This window comes from Dipteris shenzhenensis, chromosome 7, assembly GCF_047967505.1.
Source record: "Dipteris shenzhenensis isolate YYH24624 ecotype China chromosome 7, Dip_SZ_1.0, whole genome shotgun sequence".
NCBI classification, from domain to species: Eukaryota; Viridiplantae; Streptophyta; class Polypodiopsida; order Gleicheniales; family Dipteridaceae; genus Dipteris; species Dipteris shenzhenensis.
Genome location: NC_141602.1, coordinates 10,769,762 through 10,794,663, shown reverse-complemented (window position 1 = coordinate 10,794,663; position 24,902 = coordinate 10,769,762). Strand labels below are relative to the sequence as shown.

The following is a 24,902-nucleotide window of genomic DNA, read 5'->3' as shown; positions in this document are numbered from 1 at the left end:
ACATTGACATCGCATGGGTGTGAACAAGGATCACGCCCCAGTAGAGCAAAGCAGTTGGCATATTTATGCATTCAAACAATGCTTGGTTTTCGAATACAATGCTATTCCCAAACTTTGGAAGGAAGAGAGAGAAAAACCCTAGAAGACTCTACAATTCTCTTCTCCTTTAAGAGATGGGAAATAAGTCTAACAATAGAATTGTGCCAAAATGACCTAGAGAACCAAAAATATTATAGAACTATAGATACTTGCAAAAGCATGCCAAAACTCAACCAATGACTAGGCTGAAAGTGTAAAATTAAAGATTCTATCACCCAAGCAGTGCTATGATTCATTTTCCACACCCAACATGTTAGTATCTTAATCCCAAAATCAACCACTAGCTATAGGAACACCAATTACAAGTATGACACTTCAATAGATGCCCAAATAGTCCAAAATTGTTAAAGCATTGGCTTAAAGGTTTTTAAATATGTCAACATATTGAAACATTGCCAAAGTAGGCCCTTAGATCAAATTACAATCACCAGATGTGCTCCTTGTGTTGATCGTAATTTACTCTAGGGTAGCAAGATGCAATTGCGAGGTTCAATCAAGTGTTAAAATGCCATACCAGTGCAAAAGTCACTCCTTCTCCATCAGTGTTAGTAGAATCTATGCAAGAAACATGTACAAACTGGCAAATCTAAGGATGGGTAAGTTGGCACAATTTAAGAATCGCGTAACAAATGTAACTTGGTGAAAATTGCAATCGCCTTCACGTGTATGGGTAGTAAGCAAAATGCACCTGAAGCATGCTCTTATAGCTGGGGATGAGGATTAAGCGTTAGAAGTGTACCAAGATGTTATATAACATAACAAATCACAATTGAAGAAGATGCAACATGATGCATTTGAAATGCTTGGGATATGGTAGAAGAGTAAGGTAGTTGCTTTGTTTTACAAGGACCGATTGAGATTAAATAGATTAAGCTTGAGAGTTAGGCATAATCTTCAACACCAACAATCCTTGAGTGAATTCATCTTTAACCCAACCACTCATGTGCATACTGATAGTACACAACTAGCCCTAATCGATAGTTTCAACTCAGGTTAATCTTCGAGACTCTAACTTAAGTTATGGGCAAAATATTTAGGGATAAAGGGGGGAGGGCTTGAATTAAATAAAAAGGGGAGGGGGAGGGACAATAATTAGTCTCACGTGAGGGGAGAAGGGGAGCTTGAAATAAAAAGGGGGGAGAGGGAGGGGCATTGAAGAGGGGAGGACGTGTAGGGGGGGACTACTTATGAAGAACATTAAAGAGGAAAGGACATCCCGAAGGGGGAGGGGGATGAGAGGATTTATTATACTATTATAAGGAAAGAGGCATATGGTATTACTTTATAGCTTAGTGGTAGAGCTCAAGCGTGGGAAAACAAAGGATTTGGGTTCTTTTTCTTGAACCTTAGGGGAAGGCCCCCTTGGACATAGTCAAATCTCACTATCTCATAAGGACCCCTTCCTTTAAACTTTGAAAGTTGTATCTTTCTTTCTTTGGAACATTACAATATTGAATTATGATAAACATCTAAGCTAAAACCTATAAATTCTGTCTTTGAAATTTCAATTAAAGCCTTGTGTACCATCAAATTTCGATAAAAAATTATTGGCTACCTTCGTAAGATTTCAAGCCCGAATGCAAAAGTTAAAGTTCTGCACCTATGGAACTTAAATCTTTGCAAACCAATGGTTTGGTTGACTATTTCCTAAATTAGTATGGTTGTCTAGACAGAGCTTGGACGTGAAGATTGAAAACTTCAATACTTCCATCTTTTAGAATAAGAGTGCTGAAATTGTATTATTGAAGTACAAACTCTTGATAAGCATGTCTTATAGCCATGACATGAGGGCATAATTTCTTTGTCATAGCTACTTTGGATTGTGCAAGTATATGACAGCATAAATAAATCAACTACAATTTTTTTAAAAATCAACCATATCTCGAGTACAACGTAGGAGTTACATTCCAATACACAAGAAATCGAGATAATTTTCTTGGAGTACGCCCCACACTCTCAAAAGCGTTGAGAGTCCATTAGGTTCAGTTGGCTATTCAGCAAGATTCTCCACCATTTGTCAAAGCCTCCTGATGAGCCTGTTAGTGATAAATTCAGACCCTTAGTATCTTGAACAAGCATCTTCACTTTATACAGCACAATGATGTGATTATGTTCAGCTAAGACTTCCAGATCTTCACTCTTTCATACAGAAAATTCCCAGACCTATTGTATTAGTCTGTGGACTCCTTATCTTTGTTCTTATTGGACATGAATACCTTTCAAGCAAACCAACAAAGTGAAGTTTCTGCATGCCGCAGTCAAGACACTGTGCACAGATTACCAGAGGTGGTATGGTCTGAAGAATGGCAACTTCCATGGGTGTGCTCTTAAGAAAGAAAGTTTTTAAACTTACATTGAAGAACCTTCAGCTAGATAACAAAGCCTTCTAGCTTGGATTAGTTCATTCTGGTCGGTCCAATGACCCAACTAATGATCCAACCATTCCCTAACATAGATAATGAATTATTCTAAGACCCTATGACAATAGAACTTACAAAGCATCCACCTTGGTTGCACAATCTTGGCTCCAAGCCATCCCATCCTTATCCAACCTACAACTCCTTAACGAATTTCCCAAACGGATATTTCTAAGAAATTTTTTTTAGAAAGATAGCTAATTGGGAAACACACCACCACAAATAGGAAGAACTATCACAATGAAGAGATGGATGCCACGGGCATATGAGTAAGGCTGCCATGAAAGCACACAATTCAAGCCAGTTTCTTTGACCGATAAACCAAAGCTAACTAACATCACCACCATTTTCTCCGAGTTAAAGTGATACTAGCTATCGATTCTAAGGGAATATTCTTTATCAAGCAAAATCAAAAACATTGAAAAAAGCGTATGCAAATGAATGTCCCACAAGATCTGGCATATACCAGATCACATGCACCATATCACACTAAGCAAAGGCATATTTTCTCATGTATGGAAAGTAATATCAATGAGTGAGGGCGTAGATGAAGGAGGTCATTCCCCATTGGAAATCGAGCTTTGTTGCAGCTTCGATAACTGGTGACTGCCTTGATTGCCAAAGAAAAGTCAAAGCCTCTCACCTTTTAAGAGGTTTGTCCTTTGTTGGTCTAGGAGGGAGGAAGCCAGGTTGAAGTTACATGTCAAAGGTAGCAATGAGATGGCAACTATCTCTTCCAAAAAAGGGAAGGAAATTGGGAAAAGCAAGCCCTATAAGGGTATGCCAAACAAGAAAGATTCTTAGAGGAAGGGAACTCTTCTCATAGTGAGACAAAGGTAAATAGGAAGTGCTACTAGAAATCTTGTGCGAGATGGGAGGACATGGGCGGCACAAGAACATCCTTATTAGATTTTATTTTAACATCCAGTCAGGCAATTCAGCCCACAATGAACTTACAGGGTGTGGCTGCCTCTAGGGCTGCATACAGGCCCTGTTTATGGGCTTGTGCAGGCAGATGGGCTGGGGAAGTGCCCAGCTAATAGGCATGTATAGAAGGACCTATCAACAGGCCATAGAGCATAAACTGGTTGACCAGCAGGTAAGCCAGTCTGTACAGCAGGTCAGCAGAATCGGTTGGCATGGGCAGCTCAGCCCTGGTAGGCTGATTCAGGGTGGTCGGCCAGCATCTGGTTGGCCACTTAAGCCTCATTTGGAGGTCATTTTGGTATTGAGGCAAGAGGAAGTCAAGCGTCCCACAGTGCAGACCTCATCTTCATCAAAAGAAGACTATTTGCAAAGGATGTATCATGGGAGAGCACAGCTATGAAAGTTTTCCCAAAGAACGGTTCAAGAAAGAAAGATAATATCGTTGAGCTGATACATTCTAATCTATGGGGTCCTCTGAATGTCAAATCAGTAGGAGGAAAGGTTTACTTCCTAACTAGATGACTATTCTAGGAAGACATGGGTGTACTTCTTGAAGAAGTAGTCTGACAACCTTAAGTACTTCAAGGAATTCATTTCCATGGTTGAAAACCAAAACCGGCAAGCCTGTTAAGGCTGTCAGATCAGATACAGGTGGAGAATATAAGTCAGCAAAATTTATTGAATTCTGTAAAGAGAAGGGCATTGAAAGACAATACTCTACTTCTCATACTCCCCAACAAAATGATGTTACTGAGCACATGAACCGTACTCTAGGTGAGAAAACCAGACGTATGTTGAAAGCTTGTAATATACCAAACTACTTGTAGGCTGTAGCAGTAAATACAGGTATTACCTTCATAAGTATAGTGCTATGAAATCCATACTAAACAAAACTCTTGAAGAGGCCTTTATAGGAGTAAAGCCTAGAATAGATCACCTAAGAATATTTGGCTGCACAACTTATGCTCATGTTCCTAATGCCAACAGAAGAAACCTTGACAATAAATCAGTTCAGGTATATTTTTTGGCTATAGTGATGATCACAAGGCCTACAAGATTTAGAATTCTGAAGCACGCAATATCATCACTACAGGTATATAATCTTTGATGATACCTCACAACAAGATACATTGATATATCCTATCATTGAGCAGTTGGTTGAAAGAGACACTGAATGATCTGTTGCTAAAGAACCTTCATCAAATACTGGTGAGGTCGAACCTGACTTAAGGACCGTACCGAGATAGCTATATAAAACTATCAAAGAAGGTCAAGTTAATATTGCGAACTAGTGAGGAAGGACATAAAAGATCTACAAGGATCCAAAGGGCCAGGAAAGACTTCTATTGGTAACAAATGGGTCTACCAAATTAGAATGAAGATTGATGGGTCTACTGATTTAAAATGAAAATTGATGGGAGTGTAGAAAAATATAAATCTAGGATTGTTGCAAAGGGTAATCCCAAGAAAGAAGGCATTGACTATGATGTGACCTTTGCGCAAGTAGCCAAACATAATACTATCAGATTGATAGTAGCCCTTGCCACTCGTTATAGCTGGCCTCTTTATCAGATGGACATTAAAACTGATTTTCTGAATGGTGATTTGAAAGAGGACGTCTAAATTGGACCAGCCATGTGGGTTTGAGCTTAAAGGCAAAGAGAAAGAGGTCTGCAAAGTACAAAGAACTTTGTATGGTTTGAAACAAGCACCTCGTGCTTGGTATTCAAAAATCGATGAATATTTTAATCAAAAGGGATTCAAAAAGAGTTCATCAGATTATAATCTGTATACAAAGCATGATAACAAAGGCAATAGAGTACTCATTGTCTTATATGTTGATGACATTGTCACCACTGGTAATGACAAGGAACTAATGAAACAGGACAACTGGACCGGAGCAAAGACTTTGATATGAAAGACCTTGGCTATATGCATTATTATTTGTTGGGAATTGAGATTTGAAGAGACCAAGATAAAATGTTCATATCCGAAACCATGAAATCCTCAAACGGTTTAGAATGGAGGATTGTAAGCCGATCAATACACCAATGAATTCAAGTGAGAAATTGTCAAAAGATCAGCATAGTCTTGGAGTAGATGGCACCTTATATAGGCAAAATTTTGGTGGTCTGATATATTTGAGCACACTAGACCACACATAGCCTATCTAGTTAGTGAAGTATTCCAATATATAGCTGATCCAAAAGAAAGACATTGGAAGGAAGCTAAGAGGATACTAAGGTATGTCAAAGGAACGATTGAGTACAAAAGAAGCAATGATCTAAAATTGTTAGGGTTTACTGCTGATAGTGATTGGGCAGGATGCTCAGATGACAGAAGGTCTACTTATGGATTGGATCTGGCCTACAGAAGGAAGCAAAGTATCATTGCTTTATCTTCCGTGGAAGATGAATATAGAGCATCCATTAATACAGCCTGTGAGACTATTTAGTTGAGGAGGATCTTAAATGATATTCTATTTATTCAAAAAGATCCAACTCTATCATTGATTGAGAATCAAAGCTCTATTTAAATTGGGCAACGATCCTGTATTCACGCTCGAACAAAGCACATTGAGATGCATCATCACTTTCTATGTGAAGAAATACCGAGCAATGAAATTGAGCTTATCTATTGTCCAACAAAAGATGAGATGGATGATATCATTGATTGAGAATCAAAGCTCTATTTAAATTAGGCAACGATCTTGTATTCATGCTCGAACAAAGCACATTGAGATGCATCACTTTCTATGTGAAGAAATACCGAGCAATGAAATTGAGCTTATCTATTGTCCAACAAAAGATGAGATGGATGATATCCTATTGCTAAAGTAAGCAAGACAAAATTTTCAACTTGATGGGGGTGAAGCCTAATCCATTGTTCATCAAAGGGGAGTGTTGGAAAAAGTGATGAACTATGGACTTAGCTCACTAAAGCACGCTTGGGGTAATTTTGGGTTAGAATGTATAAAGGGTAAAAAAGAGTGGTAGGTAGACTCATGATGTTATGTCATGGATAGGAGTTAGAGGTTTTTAAGCAGCTACATGATGTGGCTAGGGCCCCTCATACATCCATCACGGATGAAGGGATGGTTGTCACATGGCACCATGCTATTGGTCTATCTTGTGTGGCCTTGCCACGTGTCACACATATCTCCACTCATCATAGGGCACCTTCTTCTACAGTGCGAATAGGACCATCAGCACATCCTATTCCAGTTGTCCCCCGTTGGATGCTAGTCAGAGTTGTTGAGCCAGTTCCACCTCAGGAGGCTACTGATGGCACCACGGACCCTCCCTTACAGGCAGGAGATATTCCAGTCCTAGTTCCTTGTGTTGATGAGGTTGCTCCTATCCCTTCAGATGTTCATGTGAAGGAGATTTCTCCTATGGAGCAAGCCATTGCTGAAACCTGTGCCTTACTCTAGGCTAATGCTACTTTTATGGCCAAGCTCAATTAGCAGCAGCAGCCCCCTTTCTCTCTTGCTCCTACTTCTTCACCTCTTGACAGATGCAAGGGGATTATCGCTTCTACTCCTTCATCCGAGGGGATCCTCCGCACTCCTACGTCAGGAGCATCATTCAAGAATTCTTTTGCAATTCTGACAGACATGGCAAAGTTTGAGTTAGAGGAGGAGTTTGCACCCTCTACCCTTGGGAAGCATCTTATTCAGATCACTGTGGATAGAGCGTCCCCTTCTGCAGGTGTGGGAGTGCTTTCTCCAATTGACTTCCCTCCTCTTGATAGGAGGAATTTTTCCAAGGAGAGGGATATCTTTGCTACCAGGTCGGGTAGGGTTTTTCATCCGGCCTCTTCCTCTCGCCGATGAGGATTGTCAGTTCGAACGTTCAGGGCCTCGGAGGTGTACCTCACCACCGCCGTAGGCAGCCGATTCGTAACCAACTTCATCTAGGTGTTACTGGGGGCCCATTGATATTATCATGTTTCAAGAACACAAAATGGATGTTAGGGATTGTGCCAAGTCGGGTAAGCTTCTCTCAGCGCATACTTTTTGGTCACCCGCCTTGGGCACCAGGGGAGGTAATTGCATTTCTGTTTCTTCTTCGATGCTAACTTTGGTGATTGGACATGGGATCATAGTTCCCTTTGGATCATTCTTTTGATTGGTGGGCGTAAGGTTGGTTTCTTAAACCTCTATGCCCCCAATTCAAGAGGGGACCGTGTCCTTCTATGGAAGGAGCTGCTTTCTTGGTCATGCATTGTAGAGTCTTGGATCATTGGGGGTGATTTCAACATGGTTGAAATGCCCATAGACAAAAGAGGAGGTAGGGAAGGTGGTATCCATTCCCTAGAGAGAGCAGCCTGGGATGCCTTCCTTTTTCGGTATAGTGGCAGAGATGCATGGCATATTGATGCTTTCCACACTCAGCCATAGTCACTCCTATTTTCTTGGTCGAGCAGGAGGTTGCAGATGCCTATCCACGCATGGATTGACATATTTTATGTGGATGATTGGGCTCTGGACAGAGGTGGGACAGTATGCATTACACCTGGGTTGTCCACTTCAGATCACTTTCCAGTTGTTCTGTTTGTTTCAGATCCTCATGTGAGGAGTCGCTCTGCCAGTTTTAGGATTCCAGATGCCTTCTACGCAGAGGAGATCATAGAGGCAGTGTTGCAGACTTTGCACGATGGGCAGCTTTCCCCGTCAGATATAGCTGCACCCTCTCAGATATTAGTAACTTTTATCATTCAGTTGCTCGTACCAAAAGAAGTGATATCCTCAGGCGAGAGATAGGTATCCGCCAGTAGCTGGATAGAGCACCCTTCTTCATGACTTGGGTATCAATGGGATGGTTATCTCTTACTGGCCCTCAGGTGTTTTTCAAGGGACATGACTCAGACTCAGCCTTCATTATATGATGACACTCTGTGGAGTCTTGTTCTCTCTAGGATGTTTCCTTCACTCCTTTCAGAGTTGCTCATGCCTCGGTGGACACATCATGGGAGATTCTGGCTAGCATTGTAGCTTGGCATATTTGGAAGGCCAGATATACGGAGGCCATGGAGGGTTCCCAAGTTCACCCCTCCTAATATGGCCAGTATATGGACTAATACTATACACACATTGGTGGCCATCTGGGAGAGCACTTCTAGCAACTACTGCCAGAGTTTGGAGAGGATCTCCTTTCTTCTCTAAGTCCCCTTCACGGTTGAGGTGGCACTTTCAGCCTCCACCTTGGATTTTTGTTAGCTCGTTTCAAGCTGATTTTTTTTCTCATTGCATGGTATGATGTACCCCTGCATTTGAGCTTGCTCTTGCGGTTTTCATTCATACTTAAAAAGTAATCTTTTTGAAAAAAAAAAATCTTGTAAATACTTGCCTATATATTAGGCTATAAACATAGAGCAGTTTTTTGTGTTTTTGAGCTCTCTCTCTATTTCAGCCATGCTTCACTACTATACTCCATAGTTTAGTCCTCTTTCATTTCCATATTGCCTACTATTGGTATTACAGCCATGTCATTTAGATTTCTCTCCTAGTCATCTTGCTCTCCCTCTCTTAGTTGATCTGATGCATACTGTATAAGTAGTCATGATCTACACGGTCACCATATTTGCCACCATAGACACTCACTTTTTGCCAAGACGTAGCTGCTACTCCGTTCCATTGCTGTTGTATGGAAAAACATGTTGCTTAGTTCTTGAGCTACAACTGCTCTACCATAACATTCCTTCGTGAATAGCTGTAGCAAGATAGACAGTGACACCTCGAGTGCATTATTGTTGCTGAGCTTCAGTTGCAAAAGAAGAGGATTACACGCTTTGGAGTTTGTTGTAATCTGCCGCCCCTTCCCGATAGTCACATTTATTCAAAGACAGACAACAACAGTGGCAGGCGATTGGAGACTTGTCGAGAATTGGCATATAAATAGTGCAATGTCACCAGATAGATATGGAAGGATACTTTTGATAGAGTTCACCATTCTTTTGTTGATGAACATTCTGTCCTAAACTCTGTCAGTCTCTGTCAGTCCTAAACTCTGTCAGTCTCTGTCAGCATAATTGTTTCATTTCGTCATTGATTTCATCGATGTTTTCTTTCTTTTACACGGTGAGAAAACCTTTTGTTATTTTCAGGCTCCCGAGATTGAACCTAGTGTGGTAATTTTGTCTTATTTCTTTTGAAAGAGAAAAAGGAGAGGGGGAGGACCTGTGCTGAGAATCAAACTTAGAACTTGCACTCCCAATTATGCCTCCTCCCCTATTGGACGCTGAAATTGGGCTCTGGTTGCACGATGTCGGATTTAGGTTTTGCACAAACTGGGCTCTGGTCGCATGATGTCGGATTTAAGATTTGCACGGCGTTTTTTTGCATACAAATCATGCACATGGTTGCTGATGTCTCAGTGGCCTCCCAAATATGATTTTTTAAATTTCTATGTTACAAAACCATAACCCTAATTTTTTCCACAAATGGAGTGGCAAGTGCAAGTGGCAGTGATGGTAGGATGTCTTGGGTTTAAAATCATAAAATTTGGTTGGGTTTTGTATCCTAAACCCTATTTTTTATTCCCTACCAGTTGAAGACAAAGCAATGATTCTTGTTGCTAAAATGGAACCTAGAATTATACTGATGATTTTGAATCACATGATGAAGCTGGCAAAGATACATACCTTTTCTGTCTCATCGCGGATTACGTCAGCTGCAGTGTCTAACTGGACTCCCTTTTGTGGTTGGTCTTGAACTTCATGCTGGCTTGAGGTGCCAGCTTCTTCATCTCTCCCCCCGAACAATTCCCTCTGCAAATTCATGAACTGCTCATCGGACATGTCGTACTCTGGTGCGGCATCCTCGATTGCCTTCTGTGTTAGTTGGATTGCCTCCAAATCGGTGAGGCTCGAGTCATCGAAGCATGCAATCTCATGGATTGCTGGATTGACTAGAGCATCAAAGTCAATGACATCATCAAAGGTGTCATTTGAGAGTCGACATAGCACCTCATCCTCTCAGAGACCGATTTCTTCCATCACTTCCAATAGGGTAAGGTATTCCTCATCTTCAATGCCATCGATATGGCTAACATTGTCGAAGATGATTGGGCCTTTTAGGCTGAAGGTTCATTCCAATTCATGGTACATCCACCCAATGTTGTAAACCGATAGACTAGAATTAGAGTGAGATCATGTTGGATCTAGTGAGTCCAAATGGGCATAGTGCTAATGCAACACAGTGAGTTCCAGTAGGTCGGGGTCATATGTGTAGTCACTAGAGGTGGACAAACCATGAAGCTTCCCATGGACAACTGCTAGTTTTGAGATCATCAATTTGAAGGGGGGATGTTGGACGAATTGATGTATTTGGGATAGAGAGCTTACAGTGTAAGGGTCACATGTGTGAGCATGTGAACAGAGGTGTGTGTAACTACGTGTGTTGAGCTTGGCATGATTGAGAAATTAATGGAGAGAATTATGGGTGGCACATTTTACACACTTGCCTGTATATATTAGGTTCTCCTTTGAATAAAGGTAGAGCAGTTTTTTGTGTCTTTGAGCTCTCTCTCCGTTTCAGCCGTGCTTCACTACTACCTCCATAGTTCAGTCCTCTTTCATTTTCATATTGCCTATGCACGATGATCTTTTTATCAATGTTGACACTGAGAAGTAAGTTCTGTTTTAGTTTAAGGAAGAATCACGAGTTATGATTTTGTATTTTATTTTTAGCCATAAAGATGGTATCATCCCATTTACCTAACTTCTTGCCTTGCCTTTTCGTTCTCTCATTGGTGAGGTAACCATGTTGCTGAGTTAAAGTGGGAGGATTTCTGTAAGAGAGCATGATGACAGAGTTGTCCCATGAGTCTAGAAGACTATTAAGAAGAAGATCAACTATTGTGGGTGTCACCATTTGGGACTTCTCCTAAGAAAATAAAGAGTAATCTTTATTAGAATTGACTTCGGTCAACGAATGGTGAAGTTGGTTAACCAAGAATAAGTTTTATTGTTTTACTCTTGCCTTGCATTGGTAAAAAGAGAATTGTGGGGACACCCACAAGGGACTAGAAATAGTTCAAGAACTAGAAATGCATGCATTTCGCTAACCTCTAATGGGTTAAAGTGTTGGAATTTGTTTGTGCAATGTCTAGGACCCAAGAGAGTGAAAAAAGGACCCAAGATTGGGAAGAAAGCACAAAAAACAGGTCCCATAAGGCTCTCAAGCAAGGACAAGGGGGCGTCTCTTTAAAAGAGGGCCCACAAGACTAAAAAGGCACCTAAAGCCTCCAATTTAGGAAGAAAATCCTGAAAGCCTAGCTTTTATGTAAAAGCAGCTTTTAGAAAGTAGGCCCTAGCTTTTTGCTAGGCCAAATCTATAAAAGGCAGGCCCCATGCCTCCCAGATTCGTTCAGAATTGTACTCTAACTCTATGCTCTTTCAAGAGCCAGTTGTACAAAGATTATTCTATTGCAATAAAGACCTTCAGGGGGGTCCAACCCTTATTTCTGGGCCCTAGTGCCATGTTTTGCTCCTTATCTTTCTCTCCTAGCACTCTATCTAATTGGCGATTCATCTTCCATAACTCAACAACGTATCTTGAGAAGTGTACGTTTTTTTTTTTCAGTGCCAGGTTATAGTGGGATGAGGCATCTTCTCACCAAGCATTGCTAGTTGATCTATCACATCTTTGAGCTCATTCAAATGATCATTCCTTCTTGCATTCTAGCCTATTCAACTGTCTTTCAATCACTAAGTCTTTTTGTGTACTAGCATAGGTGGTCTGTAATGAATTCCAAGATTCAGCTAGTCTTTTCAAGTTTCTAACACAGGAATTATGTTATCCTTGATGCTTAGATCCTGTAATACTCTGTTGGACTGTTTTCAGTTTGATTAATTATGCCCCACAACTTTCCTTGAAAATATTTCATGCTTGGATTTCCAGATGCTATAGTTGGTTCCATCCAACCTAGAACCCTTTGAAAGGGGACATCCATTGGCCTGATTCATCGTGCCTTAACTACTGTATCACATAGACTATGTCACTGCAGTGTGTGCTTTAATAGGGTAGATCAATCAAATGAAAGTAATGACACTCAAGCAAATGATTAATACATTCTAATTGAAGCGCAACTATACCCGATACCAAATAGAAATAAGGCTTAAGTGTCAACTAGGAATGATGATGATGCTCCCCTCGAACCCAAAACCATCTTCGACCAACTCGTGCTCTTCTCTCAGTGTGAGAGGACCTCCTCGCTATCATAAAACCTTCTCTTAATGTGAGAGGATATATGATTACACGAGGGTAGCTATTGATGAGCCTGTAGGAACTAAGTGGAGACAGGCTGTGAACACAAGTGAGCAAGAGTGCACACACAAGAAAGCTCCAATAGAAATGTTCAAATGAAACAATACAAGTACTTGGTATATATAGTACCCAAGTACTACCGGTCAACCATAGGGTTGACTTTATGCCTACAACACCATATCTTTGTAATCTCTTACAAATCCCCCCTCAAAGATATGGCTGAAAGTACCCTGGAAACATCTCAGGTGTACCCTGCAGTACCTAAAGTACCATGGTTGCACAACTTCATCCAGATGGATATGCAACCTACAGGAGAACATGAAAACAATGTCATTGTGAATCACTTCACAACCCCCCTTGACATTGTAAGAATGTCTCTGATCCCCAAGCCATGTCGATGTCGTAAGAAAATATTTGTTGATAGGGCTTTGGTGAAGATATCTGCCACATTGTCCTCAGATGGACAATAGATGAGATCAATGAAGCCATCAGAAATACAATCCCGTACATAATGATAATGATTTTTAATGTGTTTCATGCAGATGGACAATAGATGAGATCAATGAAGCCATCAGAAATACAATCCCGTACATAATGATAATGATTTTCAATGTGTTTCATGCATTGTCCATCTGAGGACAATGTGGTGACAAAATTGTTGGCTATGGCAATGCAACTCTGGCTGTCACAGAAGATAGAGTTTGCTTCGCCATCCTGTGCATGATGCAAGTCATGCAAAAGCTTCCTTAACCACATTAACTCTGTAGTGGCTGAATTTGCAGCTTTGTACTCTGCTTCACTGGAGGAAAGAGAGACTCGCTCTTGCTTCTTACTGAGCAATGAGATACAGGCTGAACCCAATGAGAAGCAATAGCCGGTAGTGGAACGTCTGTCGTCAATGTCCCCTGATCAATCTGAGTCGGTGAAACCACTCAGCTTTAGATCACAATCTGAAGCATAATGCAAGCCAAGAGAGAGAGTGCCATGGACATATCTGAGAACCCTATTTGCTGCATTCCAATGTGTGATCGTGGGACAATGCATGAACTCGCTCAAAAGCCCTGTGGTGTAGGGAATATCAGGCCGTGTGGAGCATAGATATATCAAATTGCCAACCAACTGCCTGTACAAAGTGCAGTCAAACTTTTCAGCAGCATCATGCTTACTCAGCTTGAGTCCCTTTTCCAATGGAGTAGCCATAGGCTTACAGTTCTCCATCTTAAATTTCTGTAACAACCCCTTCGAATACTTTGTCTGTGACATAGAAATCCCATCATGAGTCTACCAAAGTTCAATGCCAAGACAATAGCGCAATAGGCCCAAATCGGCCCAAATCTGTCATGCCAAAGTTGTGACATAAAGTGGACTGCACTGCTGTAATTTGTTGCAAATCAGTGCCAGTGAGTATGATGACATCCACATATAGTACCAACATGACCAATTCTGATTTTTGTTGCAGAACATACAAATTTGGCTCTGTATGAGTGTTGACGAAGCCCTAGGACAGCAAAAACTGATGTATCTTCTGATACCACGCACGAGGTGCTTGCTTCAGCCCACATAGAGCCTTCTTGAGCTTGCATACCTTGTGCTCTTGTTCCTTCACCTCAAAACCTTGGGGCTGATGTACATAGACCTCCTCTTTAAGATCTCCATTGAGGAAGGCGGTCTTGACATCCATCTGGTACACTGACCAACCATAAAACGCAGCAAAAGAGATGACAGACGAATGGTGGTCATCTTGGCCACTGGAACAAAAATCTCCTCATAATCTATCCCCTCCTCTTGTGCATACCCCTTGGCAACCAAACGGGCTTTGTATTTCTCAACTGTGCCATCTGAATGGTATTTCACCTTATAAATCCATTTCGTGCCAATTACATTTTTCCCAATGGGCACATCAACCGAGTCCCATGTGGCATTCTTCTCAATGGATTCTATCTCAGCTTCCATAGCTTTCTGCCATGCCGGATTATGCTGTTTCAGCTTCCATCACTGAGGTCATCAAAGCAAAATCAACCTTTTTCTGATTTTTCTAAGTGCTGGCCCTGGTTTTCCTCAAAGTAGGCTGTCCTTAGCATCTTGAATGGTCAACCTTGCCCAACGTGGAATAGATTTCTCTACTGTACCACTCGGAGCTGCATCAACATCTTTAGTGGCCTCACGACGTTGATAATGCCTCCAAACATAAGGCTGTCTATTCTCATTAATTGGCTGCAAATCTGAAACATTTGAGGGAGAGCCATCCTCAACATGTAGCAAGCCATCTGAACTATGAGAAGTAGAAGGGGAAGCATCAGGGGACTCTGTCTTATCATCCTCAAACTGGATGATGTCCGAAGAGGTGTCATCGTATGGTGGCAAGTATGCATGCACTCATTCTCAACAAAGAGAACATCTTTGCTGATTATTACCTTCCTGGTAGCGGTATTATAAAGCCTAAATCCCCTGCTTTCAGTGCTCACAAAAATGCATTTGACACTCTTGTCATCAAGCTTTGTCCGATGTGCATCTGGAACCAAAGCATATGCCACTGAGCCAAAAATTCTGAAATGACTAACCTTTGGCTTAAAGCCATACAATGCCTCAAATGAAGTCACATTAACCAAAGCTTTGGTAGGGCATCTGTTCTGAATATAAGTGGTTGTCACAACTGCTTCTCCCTAAAAAGCCTTTGAGACTCTCTTGAATTTCAGCATGCATCTCGTCATTTCCATGAGAGTGGCTTCTGCTGTGGTGTGTAAGGGCATGTCAAGTAATGTTTAATCCCATGTTGCTTCAAAAATCCCTGGAATGCATGTGAGATATACTCTCCCCCTCTATCTAAGTTGAGTGTTCCAATTCTAGAATTGGTTTGGTTCTTAGCCATAGCTTTGAACTCCTGAAACCAATAGAACACCTCATATGTTTTCTTCATGAGAAAAAGCCATGTGAACCTAGAGAAGTCATCTATAAAGATCACAAAGTACCTTGCTCCTCTATGCGTGGGAATAGTCATGGGGCCACATACATGACTCTGCACTATCTGCAACACTCTGGTTGCCTTGATCCAAATTTTGCCTTGTTTACTGAATGTTAAGCGATGCAATTTGCCAAGTGCACACTCCTCACACACTTCATTTGCTGGTTGCTGTAATTTTGGCAGTCGCTGAGTCATATTATTGTTGTACAAGTAGGACAATGCCCTGTGATGGACATGTCCAAACCTGGCATGCAATAAATCAGCTTGGGAAGTGTTTGCTACAGGCAATACCTTCTGATCATAAGGCTGAGCATCAAGCTTGTATAAGCCTCTGTCATATGTGCCTGTTGCTACAACCTCATACCCTTTCTTTGGATCCTTGATCTTGCATTGGTTATCCTGAAATTTGACCAACATATATTGATCATCGGCAATGTTTGAAACTGAAATCAGATTTTGCCTCAAATCTGGAACACATACCAAACATCTCGGATATACTTAACTTTTCCATTATCAAGCTGAATGGGAATGTGCCCAACTCCGATGATGTCTTGAGAAGCATCATTGGCACATGGAACCTGTCTGCCATGAACAGGTGTGATGCTCTCAAACCACTCCTGGCGAGGAGTCATGTGCTTAGTAGCACCATTGCCAATATACCATGTATCACTTGCAATAAGGGAAGCATTGATTTTCAGAATTCAAATCCCCCTTGGCATCCATCTTCTCATTAAATGACGCAAACACAAAATCTCAATCACCTTGGGCAAGATGAGCTTCACCATGTGCATCTGAAGCACGAGTTTCAGTGGGGGCAACAATATTACTGCTAGAGCTGACCCTTTGCCTTTTCTTTTCATTGGCAATCCTTTTCAAACACTCTGCGATGTAATGCCCTGGCTTCTTGCAATAGTTACATTTGTCCTTTTTCTAATTTTTGCTTGAACTGCTTGCATTCCCCTCCTTGGGCTGAGTTGTATGGCTGTGTTTTGGCTCAAACTTTTTCTGAAATTTGCCCTTTCCACCCATGGCAAGCGCTTGCTCACCCTGACGAGAGGCTTTGGCAAAATTTGAGCATCTCTCCTCTTCTTGCAACAAAAGCCCAACTAACTCATCGAACGAGAGTGGGGCTGCCCTGAGAACAATGGTCAATGAAGTGACGAATGTGCCATATGAGGACGCTAAGCTATTGAGAGTAATAGAGACGAGCTTCTTGTCTTCTATTTCCTCATCAATACTTACGAGCTGATCACGTAGATCAGTGATCCTGGCAATATGATCCGTGATGGCCTGGCCTTCCTGCATCTCGAGATCCTTGAGCTGATTTGTCAAGGCAATGGCCCTTGCCTCATTCTTAACATGATACATGTTTGCCAATCTTTCCCATGCTGCCTTTGCATCCTTGCACGACTTGATAGTCGTCATAATGTGCCTCTTCACATTTGTGGCAATCAAAAACATCGCTTGGGCACTGCGGCGGTCAAACTTCTTCTGCTCCTCCATCGGTGCTATGGGAATAGCAAGAGGGGCTATAGCAGACGACGGTTTGCCTATAGTCTGACCCGAAGAAGCTGTGTGGATGTAGATGAGCCTACTGGCATCCCCTCATCCCCACTAACAATATCCCACAAGCCCTTACCAACCAGGATGTTCTTAAGCATGAATGACCACAAGGCATAGTTTGGTCCATCCAGCTTGTCATCCTCGGACAAATTGCCAAAACTGAAAGAGTCGACATGATGCAAAATGGGATAGCCACAAGCTAGAAATGTACCTGCAAAAAGAACTGCAAGTCCCAAAAGTGCAATTGGCTGCAAATGTGCCTGCAAATCCCAAACTAATGCTTGCTGCAAATGCAAAGTATGACTAGTTGCTCTGAAATGCCACTGACTGCACAATGCAATCACTACAAAAATGGCACAAACCAATCACTGCACTCTGCTGCAATCTGAAGTGCAATCCCAAACTGAAAATGCACAACCCAAATCTGAAAGGGCGCACCCACGATTGCTCAAATGCATCCAACGGAGCTCAAAAGCATCCACAACTGTAAAGTAACTGCAAGTGCACCCAACAATGCAAAGTATCTGCAAATGCACCTGAGAGTGCAAGAGTATGGGCTGCAAAAACAGTCCGGAAGCGAAATACACAGCTCAAAACACTTACTGAAAGTGTAACTTGGCCCGAACCACGTGCAAAATAGTCCACTGACTGTGTGGGTAAGCCGGATATGACAAAGGATCTGAAGTGAGTTGTTTGGACTTGAATGAAGCTGTCGGGAGTACTTCTGAACACAATACACATGTAGAGAAGAGCCTGGAGAAGTATGGAGACACCTGGAGCTGCTAGAACACACCCGGGAGAGACTAGAGCTGAAAAAGATCAAGATCTGAGCAGAAACGCCCAAAAACAGCCGACAACTGCTCGAATCGCCTTCTAACAAGTCGTACAGGCTCGAAATAAGGTTCTGACAAGTCGTACGGACTCGCGGCACTGTCGCGCAATTGTATGGACGAAAAAAACAGATTTTTTCCCCCCGCCTGAAATGGTACGGGACAGGCTTGTTTGTATGCGGGCAGCTCCGAAATTTCAAAAAACGTCGAAATCAGGCCTCAAAAGGTCAAAAAACAGCCGCTGGACTATTGGAGCTACCTCAAGCAAAAGCTGGAGAGATGAATGTGAAAACCAGGAACGCGCACTAGAGCACCAAGCTTGCGGGAGTCTTAAGCAAGTGCGGGAATGGGCTCTAGAGACGAAAGCGCTCTGATACCAAATGTAGGAACAAAGTGGAGACAGGTTGTGAACACAAGTGAGCAAGAGTGCACACATAAGAAAGCTCCAATAGAAATGTTCAAATGAAACAATACAAGTACTTGGTATATATAGTACCCAAGTACTACTGGTCAACCATAGGGTTGACTCTATGCCTACAACACCATATCTTTGTAATCTCTTACAGAGACGAGGATCAAGTGAGTAAAACAGGGCCCACGTAATACAATTGACAATGTGTATTGCTCTTCTCTGTGAAAACAGAAGATCAACCAATCGATGAAACCGGATCTGCAAATGTAAGTGGCTGGTTCTTGATGATGAAGAAAATACACACAAACAATGCGTGTCTTCACAAGCCCTCAATGCCAGGCGCTCGTGGATATGAAAGAGCACAAAAGCGCTTCAAAATGGAGAGGCTTGAGAATGCCTCTTTCTTGCTTCCAAGTCTTCAATCGCTTTCTTATGTGTTTTTGCATGTTTTCCCTCTTTTGCAGGTCCAGTCATTGAAGATTGCTGCTTCTTCTTCAACCGTCTTCTCCTTTGCTTTGCTCTATCTGTTTTGGGTTTTACAAGCTCTCTTGCGCTTCCTATGCACTTTGACAATGCTACTCTAGCAAACATCTGCTAGAGGTTCTGCTTGCGGCCACATTAGTCTGCAAAGTCTTCGTATGATTCCATTTTATCTTTTGTAGGTACAAGTTGGTGGAGATGGCGACTATTTCTCTTCTTCAATAACCTTAGATGTTCACTGCCTTGCTTGGTTGTCGTCGCCACATTGATTCTCTGTCAGCTCCTTCCACTTTGTTCTTGCCACTTAAGATGCAGAGGATGCTAGCAGACGTTATAGAAGTTGGATAAAATCTCTGTGTTTCTTGCTATGATGCAGGTACCGCCATCGATCAGCCGCTCCTAATCATACACATTGCTTGTTGCATCCTTATTACTTCTTTGTGTGTTGCTTTTTCAGGACACTCTTTACAGGAACTGCCTTTGTGAAGGTGCTTCTCAGCATCAAAAGTGACGCCCTTGCTCTGCTTACTTCCTTGCAGGTCTTCAAGGCTTGCTACGGCTTTGATTTGCTAGGAGTTTGTTAGCTTCTTAGGGTTTCTGTTGCAAAGAAGCTTTCTTCCTTCTCTTTCTTTCTGTAGATGCTCCTGCTGCATGCAGGTCTTCCTTCCCAACAAATTATACAAAGGTTCTCTTGCATATTCTTCTTGCCTGCTCACATAGGTTTTTTTCCTTGCAGTTTTGCAGAGGCTTACTTTTTCTGAGACTTAAAAGGGAGCCTGAAAGGATCGAATACCTTTACTCAAGCGTATGCGTGCTGCAGTCGTCTGCTTAAAGATTGCCCTTTGCAAGGGATTATCAGGTCTAGCAGGATGGCTCTGATACCATGGAAGAAAGCAAGAATGGGAGGCCTGCTAGACTGCAGTGCCCTCCACATGCAGGTAGGAATAGATGCACACATGTAAACTACTGCAAACTGAAAAGCCAAGAGGAGTGGATGTGGGGAGGGAGAAGCTTCCCGGCGGCTTCTCAAAAAAGCCAAAGCTTCAGGCCCATCCTATGTGGCACATGACACTGTATCCAATCAAAGTGCACCCCGACGCATGCACTAGATGCATCATGCAACACTTGCATCTTGCCACATGTCACAAACATTCACTCACCATCTCACACACTCTAGGGCAGCCAATCAGCCACATCATGCAGCCCTTAAAAACTCTCTAACCCCCGGTCTTCATGACATAACGTCATTGATGTTCCTAGGACCTAAGGTCTACCTACCACTCTTTTTGAGCTTTCACTAATCTAACCCAAAATTACCCCAAGGGTAATCTAATCAACTAAGCCCAAGTCTCAGACTCATTAGTCTGGGAAAATGAGCAAAAATCTTGTGAGGTGCCATGGTTTGCCAAGTACCTCAGCATCTTGAATAGCCAATGCAGTGTATTTTTATCTGTAATACTAGTACAACAGAAGATGTTAGCATAGAAAGACATACGGGAACGTCACTCAGTAATTTAGCAAGATGCAATGAACTCTCCTGCCAAAATTTAAGCCATCCACTTGCTATCTGTGTTTTCAAGGGGGAACTTACATACCCATGCTGTCCAATTATTTTTTATGCACAAGTAGGAGGAATATCCAAGGGCCATCCATAGTCGTTGAGTAGAGATAACACTACACCATTGCTCCACCCAAAACCAGTCTGTCAAAATTATAGGAGATACTCATTAGTGTGCTCAAAACAACCCATATACATCTCTGTATAGCAAAATGATTGTATGTCGACTTCAAATGTATTCTGAAAACATAGAAATATAAATATACAGAAGGTGTACGTGCTAAAGTACACATAAAGTTGCTACCACGTGAGAGAGGGAAGTGCGACCATGTCAGTATGTTCTTTCCATGTCAATGCGCAACTCTTGTTCAAGAAAATTTCAAAACAGGGCCTTCTCATATAAATGTGTAAACTGTGGTATTGGATCTTTAACTCTCTTCGAGTGTCACCCCTTCTGCCCTGCTGCACTTGTCCCTTATATTGACTCTCCCTTTTGTGCTTCCCCCCTCCTCTTTCTAACTGCCCTACTCCTGCTCTTCTCTCAAGCTGAGAGAAGAGCTGTTTGTACCCCCTTGAGTCCGATTAATGGCCCTTCCGCATGCCTCTGCTATCCTAATCAAACTTTTTTCTGCCTTATGCACTCTGGTCCTTGTTGCACTTTAGCTCTCTGCTGTTTCTGCTCCCTGTGTGCACAAGGCAGGCCTCATTTCCCCTTACTTCACGTCTGTTATTGTTGGCCTGTTCACGTCTATTTGGAAATAGTGCTTAGTTCCAGAGTATGATGATAGTCCAACTCTGTAGCCTAGATTTCCAAGGCTTAATGTCCATGGGTTTGCGCATGGCTGCAGCACTTTCCAACAAAGAAATTCTATACATTAGTGTACTCATAGTTTTCTGTAGTATTCAATGGCATTAAGCAATTGTGATAGGCACTTTCAAAAGTTTATGCAGTAAGTCCAAAGCAACAGATCTTGGATGCCATGTATAGACTGTCGCCTGGATGTATATTTCTCTAGCATTCTTTGAGCAGCAGTGGGAATTGATAAGATACTACGTGCCTAGCGCGACTCTAGATTTACTTTTTGTGGAGCATGCCATCAGATGTTTCGATGAGACAGTTTGTCTCATCCTTAAGGGGGGCACTCTGTGTTCCATAGGAGTCATCAAGATGGTGTCACCATCAAAAACACTGAAGACAACTATCATGAGGGTCACAAAGACAACCATCGTCATGGGTCACAAAGACGCCAGTCATCAAGGGTCACGAAGATGATTGTCATCACAAGACGAGAGGATTGAAGAGTGGGTATAGCAAGAGCCTACGAATACATGGAAGTCCTGGGAGCAATGAAAGTCAGAATTGAGAACAGCAGTAGTTCAAGAACCACTGAGCCGCGAAGTTAGACATGGAGCCCACTAGTTAAAGGACCAGTTGGAGTCAAGCAGAGCATCTCAGAGCCACCAAAGACTTGCACATGGAGCCATATGGAGGAGTTATGAGGGGCAAGATATTGCCGGAAGGATGGTATATGCAGAGGACCAGAGGACATCAATGTGTGGTGGTGGAGTAAACAATGGAATAAGGATAGGAATAACAAAAACCAATAGGAGTGTGGAAGACTGTTCAGAGCCAATAGGAGACGGTAGAGAATTGGGGAGAATACCAGGAGATGGAAAGGGAGAAGAACATCAGTACTAGGAGAGAATTGGGGGAGTGTGAGAGGAGAGAGGCTTGTGCGATGAGCTCGCTAGAGTGATTGAAAGTTATACTCCGGAGTTCTGCTCCCTACGGTTGTCTTTGTCTTTTTTGTTATATTCATGGGCTGCACTAGGTACCGCCTCACACATTTTTGGCAATCATAGTGGGACTCTTCCGATGTTGAGGTGCAAAAGAGCAGAGTGACATCCTAGTACAACTAGAATGAGGCTATGGAGGCTTGAAGATGAAGGGAGCCATGGCTAAGGAGGGGTAGATAGTGATAGAAAGGGAAATCCAAGGAGAGAAACACAATGTGACTTCGTTGCATGACTCAAATGAGAGTCTGAGCATTCATTCATGGTTGAAGAGCCTCTTAAATAGGAATAAAGATACAAAGCGAATCCACCACCCATGCATCACTCATGATGCCAACCTAGATCTTATAATTACTCCATCTACTTCCTTGATTCTCTCCATCACACCAACCAAGCTCACACATCATGTATCACCTTACACAAACTCATAAACTATAGCATACTCATCACCACTCTATGACATATACAAACACATTTGGACAAGCAAACACCTAGACACATATTTTCCTTTATGCCTTTTGTAGCCAGAGAAGGCTTGTATTCCAACACTAGGGTCGTAGTGGTCCAAGAGAGGGAGCATATGTCAAGCAATTTTAACGATTCCGAGAAAAAAATGAGGGAGCGATGCTAGAAAGTATTTGAGGATAGTGGAGACTAGGCTCCTTGTAGACCAAACATGGTACAGGAAGCGGTAGTGCAAAGAAAGTTTGGGAAGTCCTCATGCCAAGTAGAAAGAGAGCCCATCAGAGCAGTCATTGGAGCTACCCACTTCATTGAAGCTCTTGTTAACTTGGAACAACGGGATCCAAGTCATAACTCTGAAGGGGAAGATGAAGTGCAAAGCATAAAACAAGTGAGGAAGGAAGGCCGAAGCTCACAGAGGTCAAGAGAACATCCCCTTACCCTCTCCAACTATGTTCGCATCAACAACCACTTCATCAAGGTTGGTGACTGGTGCCACTTGACTGGACACTACTATCTCCTCGTTGATCTACAACCCTGGTGTCTTGTTACTTCCCTCCCATCTTCTATACTATCCATGTCTTTTCCAACTAAATGAGAAGTACAAGGGTTAACTAAATGAGGATGCAAAGCACGTGTGAGACCATAGCCTATAGGGCCAAAGGTGTTGAAGACGAGCATGCCTTCTTAACTTTCCATCATTCTTGGAAGATGTAGTTGATGTGTGGTATAATCATTTCTCCCTTCTGATTGTTTCAAACATGATTAGACCTCAAGGATGCTTTCTTGCAGACCTTGAAGCTAGAAAAGTTTGAACGAATGATTGTGTAGGAGTTGTCCACTATCAGGATGAAGCTAGGGAAAAGCATCTTTGAATTGTACACCTGAATGAAGGTCTAGGCTGCTAAGATGTTTGCCCCACCTAATGACGTCGTTCCATGAAAGGGTGGTTTTTTTGAGAGCATTTCCTTCCTCCATTGTAGTATGACCCTCAGTCGTATTGTCTACCATACCAACCATTTGCTCCAATAGGCGAGTATGGGTTGTACTACACACGAGGTCGATTGGGTGGTTTTTGAGGAGGTCACGGAGGACAAGGGAGAGGGCCCAACGTCCAAAGACCTATAATGTGCTACAGATGTGTAGAGTATGGCCACTGCCAAGGTGAATATACACAATCATTTGGGGGACTATCTTGCACATAGTGCAACACCAATGACCACTACATAGAGACTGTTCTAATGGCGCATAGGAACCAACATCTTAGGTCAGCATGGTACTAGCAGTCAAGGAAGTAGGCAATTTAAATGTGATTGGGGCGGTATTGGGAGCAATGACAAGGTCACAATCCAACGATGACACTTTGGATGACAACTCAATACCGAAGAATTCATCATCACCCAAGACCGTGCCCACATCAACAGTTGGCATAGGGAGCAAGAAGATGAGTTACCACAGAACTTGCCTGCTACTTCAGCTAATAATTCACCTAAGAGGATGTCGCCTTCTCCTCCTCCATCTGAGAAGAAATTTGAAGCCACACAGCTATTGAAGCCTATGCATGTTCCCAAGAGTAAACTTCCAAAGGAAGCCAAAGCATGCATTCACACTTACGATACCGAATATTATCAAAAGTGTGACATCGGACACCCAGTCTAGTTTTGAGGAAAGCACTCCATCGTTTACTTCAAGGAAAACCATTTGCACCTGACCCAAAGATTTCAAAGAACGAAGGATATAGTTTGGGCAAGGAGAACCGAACGGGCCCTTCCACCCTTCCAACAAGGAGTACTGAGACGTTCTAGTCTTCCAAGGAAAAGGGGATGCTACACAGTAACCAGGAATGGGGGAAGAAGGTAATTCACATGAAACAACGATCGGTAAGCTTTGATACTCAAACAGAAGCTAGGGTTCTTAGGCCTTAAAAGCACATCACACAACCTTACTCTTTGATGAAGGATCTAATGGAATTCCAACCAAACATCACCTTAAGGCATCTATGTCAGTTATCCCCACAAATAAGCATCAGACCATATTGCCAGGAGGTTGACAAAAGGAGCAAGTACAACAAGGAGATAGTCAAGGGATGGAACAATGGTGAACCAATGCTTAGCTCATGCTGTGTTC

At 42.4% G+C, this 24,902-nt stretch overlaps 1 protein-coding gene across 2 annotated transcripts in view; it reads right to left on the bottom strand.

Moving 5' to 3' along the window:
• Positions 1 to 1,677: 1,677 nt before the first annotated feature.
• The window catches only part of TRE1 (trehalase 1), an 86,563-nt gene continuing 63,338 nt past the window's right edge, over positions 1,678 to 24,902 (bottom strand). Inside the window, exons 12-13 of one of the 2 annotated variants that reach the window (XM_087376986.1) lie at positions 20,553 to 20,663; positions 1,678 to 2,135 (exon numbers count right to left, since the gene is read on the bottom strand). In XM_087376986.1, coding sequence (XP_087233112.1) covers positions 20,577 to 20,663 — 87 coding nt within the window. In that variant the 3' untranslated portion in view covers positions 1,678 to 2,135; positions 20,553 to 20,576. The remainder of the gene's footprint in view (positions 2,136 to 20,552; positions 20,664 to 24,902) is intronic. The other variant, XM_087376985.1, reaches the window with a different exon arrangement.